This window comes from Bemisia tabaci, chromosome 3 (genome assembly GCF_918797505.1).
Source record: "Bemisia tabaci chromosome 3, PGI_BMITA_v3".
Taxonomy (NCBI): Eukaryota; Metazoa; Arthropoda; class Insecta; order Hemiptera; family Aleyrodidae; genus Bemisia; species Bemisia tabaci.
This window is the reverse complement of record NC_092795.1, coordinates 52,901,200-52,913,262: the sequence shown is the minus strand read 5'-3', so window position 1 is coordinate 52,913,262 and position 12,063 is coordinate 52,901,200. Positions and strand designations below refer to the sequence as shown.

General features: G+C 37.2%; 2 protein-coding genes across 3 annotated transcripts; both read right to left on the bottom strand.

Moving 5' to 3' along the window:
• Window positions 1–141: 141 nt before the first annotated feature.
• LOC109036319 (protein D2-like) lies at window positions 142–6,276 on the bottom strand. Its single transcript, XM_072298778.1, has 6 exons — window positions 6,250–6,276; window positions 4,319–4,456; window positions 2,836–2,962; window positions 1,712–1,852; window positions 581–659; window positions 142–314 (listed from the first exon to the last, which is right to left on the bottom strand). The coding sequence occupies exons 2-6, from the start codon at window positions 4,322–4,324 to the stop codon at window positions 149–151; spliced, it is 519 nt and encodes a 172-aa protein (XP_072154879.1). The 5' UTR covers window positions 4,325–4,456; window positions 6,250–6,276; the 3' UTR covers window positions 142–148.
• On the bottom strand, window positions 6,274–10,751 carry LOC140224313 (protein D2-like; the record flags this gene model as incomplete). Of its 2 annotated transcripts, XM_072298766.1 has the most annotated exon segments (4): window positions 6,274–6,405; window positions 7,336–7,411; window positions 8,359–8,496; window positions 10,628–10,751. In XM_072298766.1, coding segments are annotated over 4 exon segments (462 nt in total), but the record flags the coding sequence as incomplete, so codon positions are not given.
• Between the last annotated feature and the right edge of the window lie 1,312 nt (window positions 10,752–12,063).

The window sequence follows — 12,063 nt, the reverse complement described above, 5'->3', positions numbered from 1 at the left end:
TAAAATAACTTTTCGTTCTTCTTTCATTCATGTTTTATTTCTCTCCTACGGACTGGTCTCTATGAGTGGTTTCAACAGAAACGACAACAAAGTATAGAATTTCATATCCTAAATTCAAAGCAAACCAAAAGAAACAATATAGTGAAGGTTAGAGAGATATTTTGTTTTCGATTTTTGACCTTTTATCATCTTCTAAATTATTACCCTCCTCCTGCCAATTTATTTGATAAAAGTTACCCGCAACTGGTCCAATCAAATCATATTTGTTTACAAATTCTGCCAACGTCCAGTTTGCACGTGATTTCGGTAAAGGCCTGTGAACATTAGTAAAATGTAAGATGAATTTTGCGGAATGCAATACCAGCCAAAAAAAAAAATGAGCTACTTATTGGAAATTAAAATTGTGTTTTTTCTTTTAACAATATGAAGTCTCTCGTGCTTTTTGACACACTTTTGCACAGCAGTTTGTCCTTCCGCCGGTAAAAAAAAAATGCATGCCCAAATCAAAAGTATGCTTTCGAGATAATCATTGAAAATAAGGAAGGAAGGAGGAGAAAGAAAGACAAATATACCAACTTACAAAGCAGGCAAAAATGGCTCAGAGAACTCAATTGTGGTCCTTGGCTGCTTATAAGCAAGAAACAAAAGCCTATGGATACCTGAAATCAATATATTTTAAGATACAATTAATTACCAGACACCCATATTCTTTCAGAAAAAAATCAAAAGATCCGTATGTCCTTTTTTGCGATAAAAAAAAATCAGAAACTTTCAATTAGGATGTGTACAAATACTAAAATGCTTAATACAAGAAGCAAAGCAGCTTGAATTTTCTAATGAACCGTTAAAACCGCATACCACTTATTTTTGAGTAAACCCGAGAAACTTTACACCGTCAGGAAGATTTATTTCACAGTAAAATTGTAAAAGAAGTTCATTGAAATTGGTTCAATTACACCACTGGTATGAATTTTTAGAGGTTTTCACTTTGAAAAATGGCAACGTCGCAACCTGGCAGCCTACGCTTTAAAAGAACTGCTTGGTTAAGATGCCTTACTACCCCTTGTGATAGATGCATTATTAGAGAGCCCTGCTACACGATTATTGAACATTGCACAGTTCTGTTAGAAGTTCCCGACTACGTATACACGACTTTGATCAACTTTGAGCGGTAGTAACTCAAAACTTAGACGTTTTTTCCGGGATAATCGTGAACTTCCTAGAGAGTTGAAAGGCTGACATTTCATTTAGACAGGTTTTTTATATTTCGTGGAATTTGAGATCGTAGTAAAATAAAAACTAAAAATTTGTGTTTATCAAAAACTGCTGAATCCGCGTAAGTGCCGCACAGTCCTAATTATACCTTAAGGCCTATATACCACCAGAAAGCTCTATTCAAGAAGGAATTCCTATATTTTGAATAAAAAAGTACATTGAAATCGGTTGAAATGCAGCGGTGTTATATTTATTTTTAAAGAGTTTCACTTCAAGAAGCCGGCAACGTCTTCAAAACCAAGCGCTTTTAAGCAAAACCGTGGCCAGTTTTAGACGTTTCGGGAGATATTTTATCACGTCATGTATTCAAAGTTCGAAAACCCATTTTCGATGGTTTTTTCATTCACCTCTCGTAATTATATAGTACCTATTAGAATTTTTCCATTCTTCCGTCAAACGTTTCGCAGTGCTTTGTGTTCATTGACATAATACTCACCGTACTGAACAGGTGGAGGAATAGGCATCAAGTAAGATGACAATATTCTCCCATTTTCGACCCTTGCCTCTGGGATGTTCCCCACCAACCACTGAAGGTACTGGCGTTTTTGGGGGAAGAATTCATTCGGATGATCAATATCTAAAGGAAAGTTCAATAATAAGATTACATATGTAAGAATCCGGTTGATTCACCCCCGATTTCTTAGCATGGAATGTCAATTTACAGGTTTGTTTACATTAAAATACGGTATAACGAGATTTCCCTGAGGGAAATCGAATACCTTTTGGAGAAATGCCTTGACCCGCCACTCCCCAAGAGGCGGGAGGTCATCAAAGGTAACAGAAGAATTTCAAATAGGAGACTCCATCGCGAGGTGTACTCGTTGCAAAGCGTATTTCGGCAAACCGCAGGGTGGAGGTCATTTTCTATCATTTCAAAATGACGGCTAATTACAAATCGAAATGCCGAAATGGTGAAACAATGGTATTTTTGTTGCTTTCCGATGGGATTCGTCAAGTATGGTTTCTTGGAACACAAAAAGCAAATCTAGCATCCAAAATCACAAATATTGACCAAATTTTGAAAAAGATGACTTTGAAAATGTGTGGAACATTGCTTTGGAAGTTTGCCAACAGATCAAGAGAAAATTCCGTTTCCGGGTGACTCTGAAGCCAGATTTGCTCCTCTAAGGCCAAGCATATATCGACGGTGAAACTACCAAACCACGTATCTCGGTTTGCGACGTCGCAGACTTCCTGTCATACTTTATTTTTTAAATGAAAAACTACTTAACATCCAGTCTTGAAAATTTCTGTGATTTTTCCTCTTTGTGCGGAGAAAATTCCGTGAAAATTTCAAGGAATGATATTGATTTGGTCTACTTCAAAAAAATAAAATGCGAGCGTAGATTTTTAAACACCGCAAACGAGATACGTGGTTTGGTAGTTTCACCGTCGATATGAAGAATGCTCAATTTAAAAATGTCACACATGAGCATATCACTTTAATTGACTCTCCGCACGTTATACATAGCAATGAAGTCTATAACCGGTATCGATGACTTCCTTTACATGGTATTAATTTCGTTATGTTCTGACATGCCAAAAGAGATAACTACCTACTGAGGAATATTAGCGTGTGTATACACCCAGGATCAGCATCCCAATAAATGAAACCTGGAATTTCCCACGCTTCATCGAATGTCAGAAAATTTCCTAATTCGACCGTACGATTATTCCGAAATTTAACCTGTTAAAAAGCAAATAACAGGCAATAGTAAATTTACTACTGAATTTGAGAAGAAGAATAGCGCGTATTAATTAAACGCCCTAAAGTCGGGACTTCATGCACAAACTTTAGATTAATGCCCTTTTCTAAGAATGTTTGAGGTAACATCGACCGCCGCACGGACAATGGACCACTAGACAAGGTAAGAATTTAAGTAATCTGATACTAGTTTCTTAACCAGAATTTCACGTCGAACACGATTCACACAACGGAAATTACTGAAACCAACTCCTAACAAAGATATTAACGTTTTTATTTCACATTGGTTACGAGGAATTTGAACTGCCCGCTCACAAAAAACTCAAAGCTCGACGTGAGTCAAATCGCGCACTACAACGGTTTTAGCAAGCTTCTCAATTGAGCAATGTTCATTTCCCACCATGTGTTGTTCAAACTATTAGCAATTTGCTACAGCTGAGCCAAAGCGTCAAGATTGAGGTTGCCAGTTTTTTATATCGCAGAGACTATCGTGATAACGTTTAGCGCGCGATGTGAATCACGTAGAGCATTGAGTTTTCATGAGCGGGTGGTTTCAATTCACGCATCAAGAATCATAAAATATCTTCGTAAAGAGTTAATTTCGGTAATTTTTGTTGTGCGCATCGTGTTCTACGTGAAATTTTAGTTACGATACATGTATCAGAATGCTGAAATTCGTACCTTGTCTAGTGGTCCATCGTACTGTCCGTAACGGAGTGATGCGTTACTTGTCCTTCCTTACATCATCTCTTATAATCTCTGCCGAATTTAAACATGAACAAAAATTTGGTACCCCTATTTACACGTATCCAATACGTTCACGCGATGCTCACAACGCCTGGACGCAACTTTACCTGCTCAATGGATGTTTGTGTCGTATATCAAGTGTGTAATTAGTCCGCAACTACGTATCCTCGTTTGCGGTGTTTGAAAATCTCCGCGTTTATTCTATTTTTCCAAAGAGGAACAAATCAAGATCATTCCTTGAAGTTTTCGAAGAGTTTCCTTTGCGCGGAGAGGGAAAATCACAGCAGTTTTTAAGAATTGCCTTGAGTTACTTTCCATTCTAAAAATAAAGTATGACAGGAAGTCTGCCACGTCGTAAACCGAGATACGTGGTTGCGGACTTACGTCGTCGATACGTCTGATGCACTAGTCTGATGTTCATTTGTACTTGCTTAATTTTCATTGAGGATATTAAGAGTTGGATTTTTCTTCATTAGATGAAAAATTTAGCATTTTATTTTATCTTGTCATTTCAATATTTTTCTTGCTCTCACTTCCTTTTTCTCGGTGCCAATAAATTCATGAAAGCCATGCTGGTAAAGCAAAACTTACCACCATAAATCTATCCGGTGCCCTCGAAATAAGACCATCGGATATTATTTTGTGCTTTTCAAAAGCGTTTTTAACATCCAAACTACTTGGTAGTATAGGCCGTTGGTGATCCTCGTCTACTTTACTGCAGACCGAATACTGTAATGGAATGACTGCTAAAAAAGAATACACTGGAAGGAAACCCAACCATTGGCTGTCTTTGTCTTTTAACATGCGCATTCTTATACAACGCTATACTAAACTCAGACGAACATCACATTTCTGATACAGGAGGCAGTGGTCTATCCGTTCAAAAAATCGCCCTTATCTGAATAAAAGTTCATCCTAAAAGTAACAAAACATACGTTAATTTTACTTAGCCTCCATATGCACTCAAATTTAAAACTTAAAACTTTTTACCAGGAAACTTTTAAAGAGACAATTCTTGATGCACAAAACAGTACCTATTTTTGTTCAGAACAATCTTCGTTTTTGTACTATTTTGGCTACCATGGTGTCGGAAATAGTGTACACCGTGGTGGGTCTTGCACCGAAAAATCACGAATTTTTGGCGATTACAGCGCGCACCGTCGTGATCGCGCAATGTGTGAAGTATTCTACCAGTCTTGTAGCCGTAGATATGCGTTTGGCATCGCGCCGCGCGACCGTACCGTGTTTGGCGCAACGCGTGAAGTTTTCTTGCAGTCTTGTAGGCGCTAATATGTGTTAAGCGCCGACTGCACGGTCTTCGGCGCGATTAGTTACCTCACGTTAGCTAATCGTTTTAGCTAGTTGAACTTGTAGCACTTTTAAGAACAGTTCGATAGTCATGCATTCAATCAATTTATGGATAAACAAGCTCTCTAGATTTTAAGACGTACTACACCAAGATAGGACTTCTCCAAAATGTCTTAAAATCCAGGAATCAGCGATTGAACTATTGAGTATCGAGCCGCTTATGAATGTATTAAATCCACCGTAAACCCCCTCAATTGACTTCGCTGGGAATTTATTTACTATGGTTTACCAACTATTGAAAGAAAACAAAATGAGTAAATTATGGTTTTGAAAATCATTAGCCAATTTTTAATCCCTGGAAGACATGCTCTTTGACTTTAAATGTACAAACGCACAAATTATGCTACATTTAATAAGAAAATCCTGTACATATTTTGATGGAAAATGAATTCGACCTATCAAAGGACTAATATTTGTGACGGTATCATACAGATATGATAGATACATTTTCAAATTCACGAGAGACTAACTACAAAGGAATTTCCAATTCGGAAATTCTGATGTTAAAATATTACTTTTACTCTCTTGCAGGCGAATAAAAACGGTCAGACACAATGGACCACTAGACAGGGTACGAATTTTAGCATTCTGATACATGTTTCTTAACCAAAATTTCTACCTTCAAAAATGCGATGCACACAGCAAAAATTACCGAAATTAACTCCTTACGAAGATATTTAATGATTCTTGATGCGTGAATTCAAACCACCCGCTCATGAAAACTCAATGCTCTACGTGATTCACATCGCGCGCTAAACGTTATCATGACAGTCTCTGCGATACAAAAATCTGGCAACCTCCATCTTGACACTTTGGCTCAGCTATAGCAAATTACTTATTGTTTGAACAACACATGGTGGGAAAGGAACATTCCGCGATTGAGAAGATTGCTGAAACCGTTTGTGGTGCGCGATTTGACTCTCGTAGAGCTTTGAGTTTCTTAAGAGCGGACAGTTCAAATTCCTCGTAACCAATGTGTAATAAAGCGTTAATATCTTCATCAGAAGTTTGTTTCATTAGTTTTCGTTGCGCGAATCGTGCTCTACATAAAATTCTGGTTAAGAAACATGTATCAGATTGTTTAAATTCGTACCTTGTCTAGTGGTCCATTATTTGTCTTGAGCGTAAACAGTACATGATAATGTCATACATACTTGGAATGTTGATTCGAATACTATCGCTAGTGTTAATGCTGAGATTTACGACCTCCCCAGTTCACTACGAAATAATTCACAGCATGAGGATCGCCTAAGTTATAGCGGCTTGCAAAATTTCTAGTTGAAAAGTTTGCCCGGAATACGTCCGCCGGTCTGGAGAAGAAAAAATGAGGCGAATTTTAAAATACATATGAAACAACATTCGGAGTTCTTAATTTTTTCAAGAACAATAGGATAGCATAATTAAGGCATTCCATTTTTAAAGAAAAAAATCATGCATCTGGATTTGTTGCTTTTTTCGTGGAGGCATGACAAAAATTCTCTGAAATAGACTGCTGCCCCCGATCTCACAGTAAGTTATAATTTGACCGTGTCAAGTAGTAAGAAACCAAACCACATCATCTATTGCCGAATGTTATTGGGCGATTCAGTTTTTTATACGAAAACTGTTGTGTGGTTTTATGTGCAAATTTCACTGAATTTTCTGCATAGTACGCGGCAAATTCCTTAAAATTTTTACAGGAATCCGCACAAACGTTCCCTTGAATTAATTAAATTGCTCAATTTTTGGAAATACATGATGCGGTTAGGTTCATTTCTTCTAAACGCAGTCCAGATGCTTAGTATTGTATTAAAAATGTTACATCCTCCCTAAACGGTTCGTTACCCCTGAACTCTCATGATGAGGCTAATATTGATGAAATGACACGTGGAGGAAGGTGTTTTTTTTCCGTGTGCATTCTGAAAATTAGATTTATAAATCCGTCCTCACCCTCTTACATTTCATATTTTAGAAACTTCACACTCTCGTAGTCACGCCCTCTCCGATCGAGGCAGCCGTTATAATCTTACAGTTTCTTTACGTTCCGCGAATCCAGGCCTTTGACTATGATCAATGGATCAGTATAATTGAAAGAATATTGATTACGTTAGTTCTGTGCTCCTCGTGTTTTCTTGAAAAAACCTAGAACCTTACAAATACGTAGGACTCATTTTTTTAACTCGAGTTGCCGATTAAAAGTTGTATCATAAAGTACAAAAAAAAATATATATCATAACATAGAATGACGAACTCATACGCACTTTTTATCTAAGATTGGGTCGGTGAAATTTATTTCCCCACGCTGCTTGTAGACAGTGAAAACGTATCTGTGTGTTCCTGAGGGAGCGGTTCAAAGTTAGATCAAAAGTTTGATAATTAAGAAGTTGCATGATTTATGAGCAGACTCAATCCTGCTGAAAGTTAAATTATTTTTGCACACTTTTTTTCTCGAAGTAAGTGAGCGCAGTTATTGATGGTTTCAAAAAATGTTGTTAAACAATTAAGATAGCGTTTATGGCACTCATGGAGACTAAGGAGAGAATTGCCTTAATTTGAATGTGTCAAATCATTGTTCGGATACATCAGGAAAAAACGGAGGATAATGCCAAAATTTCATTCTTATTTGTTTTATTTTGCCACATGAAAATAGCACCATTTTTTTACTGCTACTAAATACTGCGGATAAAAATGACGTGTAAAACATCCTAGAACTCTTTAAATTTCGTTAAAATAATGACAGGCCAGCTATTTCACCTGCTCTTCGAAAGAATTAAACATTAATGCGTTTTTCATGACGTTGTATTGATAACGAGGAGTTTCATGTGGTCGATACGTGACACAGCCCCCCTCCTGTCCCCCCTCCCAATGGCTAATTGAACACAGTGGACTCATTTAGAGACCGTTTCTTACCGTTGGTCTGAAAATCATAGAAATTGGCCTTGCAAATCGCTAGTTATAAGTATGGCAAGAAAACGAAACCTTCGACAGTTGAAGAACTCATATACGATTACAAATACATATAATTATGAGTGACATCAATGAGTTTTTTCTGGGGGGGCCTGGCCTCCCCAGAAAAACGGGATCCTCCATCCCTGCCCCACCCCCCGCTCTCTTCACCACGAGAGGTGGTCCCATGCCCCCCCCCCCCGAGAAATTTCCTAGCTACGCCCCTGTGCCCAGAGGCATTAAGCTTAGATACTTTAAAGTTATACTAGATTTTAACGACCTCTCACTATGTTACACAACGATGAGCACCGATTGGTAGATGGAGGGGGAGTACTCACCATCCTCCTTTGGGTGAATTGCTCCGAGGTATGGTGTTAGAACTTTACCAGCGCCCACGTTGTTTGTCGGGATGTTCCCAACAACCCAGTGTTGCCACTCTCTATTGTAAGGATTTGAAGTTGCAGGAGAGTCAGGATCTAAAAATATTAAAATGTATATATTCAGAGTTGCTGAGAGTCTTTTGCTTAGAACATTGAAACGAAAAATGTTGAATAACGCCCGAGAAAACATTGAACTTTAATTGGACTGCATTTTGCAATTTGGACCTATAAATTCCGGCCCGGTTTAAAAACAACGTATGTGCCATTAGTTTCCCTATGCACATAAGTGTTTTTTCAGATGAGCCAGAATTTATAGGTCCAAATTGCAAAATGCAGTCCAATTTGCATCCATACACAAATAAATTATTACATGTCATTTGGTTATGAAGTTTTAACCACCATCACACACACATTTGGTACAGTGATGTACTTGTGTGATTTCTTGTTTGTGTTTTTCTTATACAGACGGGTTTTTCCGGATATTAATAATAATAGACAAGTGATCATTTGCCATAGGATCATTGGCCATGAAAATATCCCTTAACTGAAAAATACACTTGATTCAGTTCTCTTTGGGCCACCTACAAATGTATTTGTAAAACTAGATTGGTTTGTCTCATACTTGCGTTTTTAGAAGAAAGGAGAGGCGAACGAAGTCAAGAAACGATTACTCTCTGTGGTTTAAGGTGAGACATGGAAGCATAGACAACTTTCACGAAACAAAATTGGAAATGGAGAGAAAAATCGTCGCAGCGAGGAGAAATGAACTAAGAAAAAATATAGCAGGGTGGTTTGAAAACTCATCACTATCATAAATGTTCGTGACTGACATTTTCTTTAATTATTAGCCTTCTTTTAGATACCTCGAAAAAAACTGTGTATGACGGGGAGGAATAGGTTATAAACGATGTGGTTCGCCTATACCACACGTACCAACTGTGTATTAAAGCGATTTCGAAAGGATCGGATAAATCTTATCAAACTCTTAAATTTGAATCTCTTTGAGTTGCGGTTGTTATCACCCAAAGGGGCTAAATTCTGCCAAATTCTCTCAGAATGCATTGGATTATAGTCCTTTCGGGGGTTAAAAGTGACAGCACTGCTCAGCTAAGACGCAAGCTTACGTCTTATCACACTGCACTGTCATCCTGAGGCAGTACATATCGGATGAATATTCGATTGCAGGCAATTGTTTTTTTGAGAAATTACGAGTCTTCTGAAGAACTTGCACATTTTTTCAATGCAACGTTCGGTAAATTTTTGTAAAATGCATTAGTTATAAAAATGTCAAGGCAAAATTTGCATATTTCAGAAATTAACATTTCATGGGAGAAAATTTAGTAATATACCTGGGTGCTCGTAAAGCTTTCTTTTTAGCACACCAACAATTCCGTACTAAAGAAAAACGCCGTATGAAAATTTGAATGTTGCCAAATTTGAATGTTGCCACCCTGATGACATTTTTGAGTAGATACATTAGTATTTTGAATTAAAATTTTAACACACACTAGATCAAAGTCTGAAGGAGTTTATCCTATATATTCATCGAAAAATATTTACGAAGTTTTTGTAAAGAAAAAGTGAATTATGTTAGAATAAATTTGACAACGTCCGGTTGTTTTTATGGCATTTCTACTTAGCACGGCGGACGGCGGAATGTATAGTCCGCACGTTGAGCGACTCTCTTTGTGATTTCCGCAAAAAAAGGGGAAAAGAAGAAAAAGAAGTGATGAAGCAATTTTTCTTGATATATTAACCTTGGATATTATAATTGGCAGCTGAATTTACCGTCTTACGACCAGAATGACTGGACTATCTATGAGAAGTTTAGGAGCTCATAATGATTTTCCAATTTCCGAAACAACAGCGAAGGCAAGCAAAATAATGTATCATTAACACTATAAAATTGATCTAATTTTAAATGGGAAACTTTTATTTGGAAACTTTTCAATGATCTTTGTTGCCTCTTTTATTCATGGTCCGTGGTTTAGAGGCAAGAATTCAAGTCAATTTAACATTGACACGATTTTTCAACATCTCACAATTTGCAAGAATGTTTCGAGGTTCCAACAATACTTGTTTATGTGAGAGTACTCAAGTAAATAGTCTAGCTAAATCGCACAAAGGCGCCGCAAAGTTTTAAAGGCCGGAGGACAAATAATTAAAAATCAGGTGAATATATGGATACATACATAAAGCCACATTTTACACACAAAAAAACTATTACCTGTCATTATTAAAGTAAAGTATGTTTTTGGACCATGCTTCCAATCAACGAAACTGGGGGCTTCATGAACAAAGGTAGGAGGAAGAAGCGTTCCAAATTTGATAGCCTGAGTTCCGTACCTTACCTGAAAAATTATATTAACATTGTACTAAATAGTATTTTCGATTTGCTGCAATCACTATTTTTTCAAAAAGAAACATCAGTAAAATGAGAAATTCTTCTTAGGATATTTTTAGAAAAGCAAAATAGCCACGAACTCTGATGGCTTTTTGATAAAAAAAATAGGAAACAAGCAGTTCCAACGTCAAAGCGTTGGAGGGCGCTTCTTTAACACTGCGCATGCGAGGAACGTTTTCATACGGCCAAGCGAGAGTATTGCGGACGGACGATGTATAACAAATTGCCTACGTGAAGGTGGTCCGGCAGCAACATACCCGCCGCTAGTCTCTGGAAAACAATAGAAAATAGTAGTTGCGTACGTTGCCAGCGATGCGCGCTGCGAGCGCATCTGTTTCAATCACCTAGCATCGAGTCAAAGCTCATGTTTCTGGCATTCAGCACGTCAAGATTGAACAGGGGCTGTTGACCTAACTGGACGAGAGGTTCAAAAGGAGAGAGGCATCGATTTTGATGCTACGATGTTAAAATATACTGAAATGAAAATGCACTAAATACGTTGCTAAAAAACATGAAAACGACACCGTAAGAAATTCAAAGAAATGGGCAAATAAGTCTAATCTGTTAAACCTCTAAATAACACGACTTTTGAGCTCACACAAGCTCACAAGCTCAGTGAGTGATTGTGTGATAACAGCTGAGATCAGATCGCTACGCAATTTTATATTAATTTTCATTGTCTATAATGAACCTGCAAATCAGGCTAAGGCGGCTCAAAACGTCTTGCATATAAGAGTTTTAATATTTTACCTGATTTTATTCTGTCGCGTAAAAAATAAGTTAGTGCCTGCAAAATTGTGTTTTTTTTACCTAGAAGATACCCAAAGCTTCTAGTATGCATGGATAAAAATTGGAATGGAATTGTATGAAATTAAAAAAATGTTAAAAGCAAGTAAGTAAACATAATCAGATTTTTGTCGTCACACCTATGTCTTTACGTAAATCTAAGTCAACATTCTGCTTTTAGTTGAATCAAATCGTATCCTGCTTATTATTGCTATTTTTTGTGAGTGCATTACTCAATTTACTTTATTCTGCATGAATAGAAGATTAGAAAACACTTTTTTCGGACGCTAATTGAGGTTTATCATTTTGTAAAATTTGGCACGGAGCTGTAAAAGACTAAATCCCTTCGTTTCTGGATCAATCTAGTTTTGCCCAGAAAAATTGGAATTTACGCCAAAGATTAAGCATTTTCGTTGAAAATTAGATTGGTTCAGATTTAAAAAATAAAAACTTCGACACAAATATAAAATAGA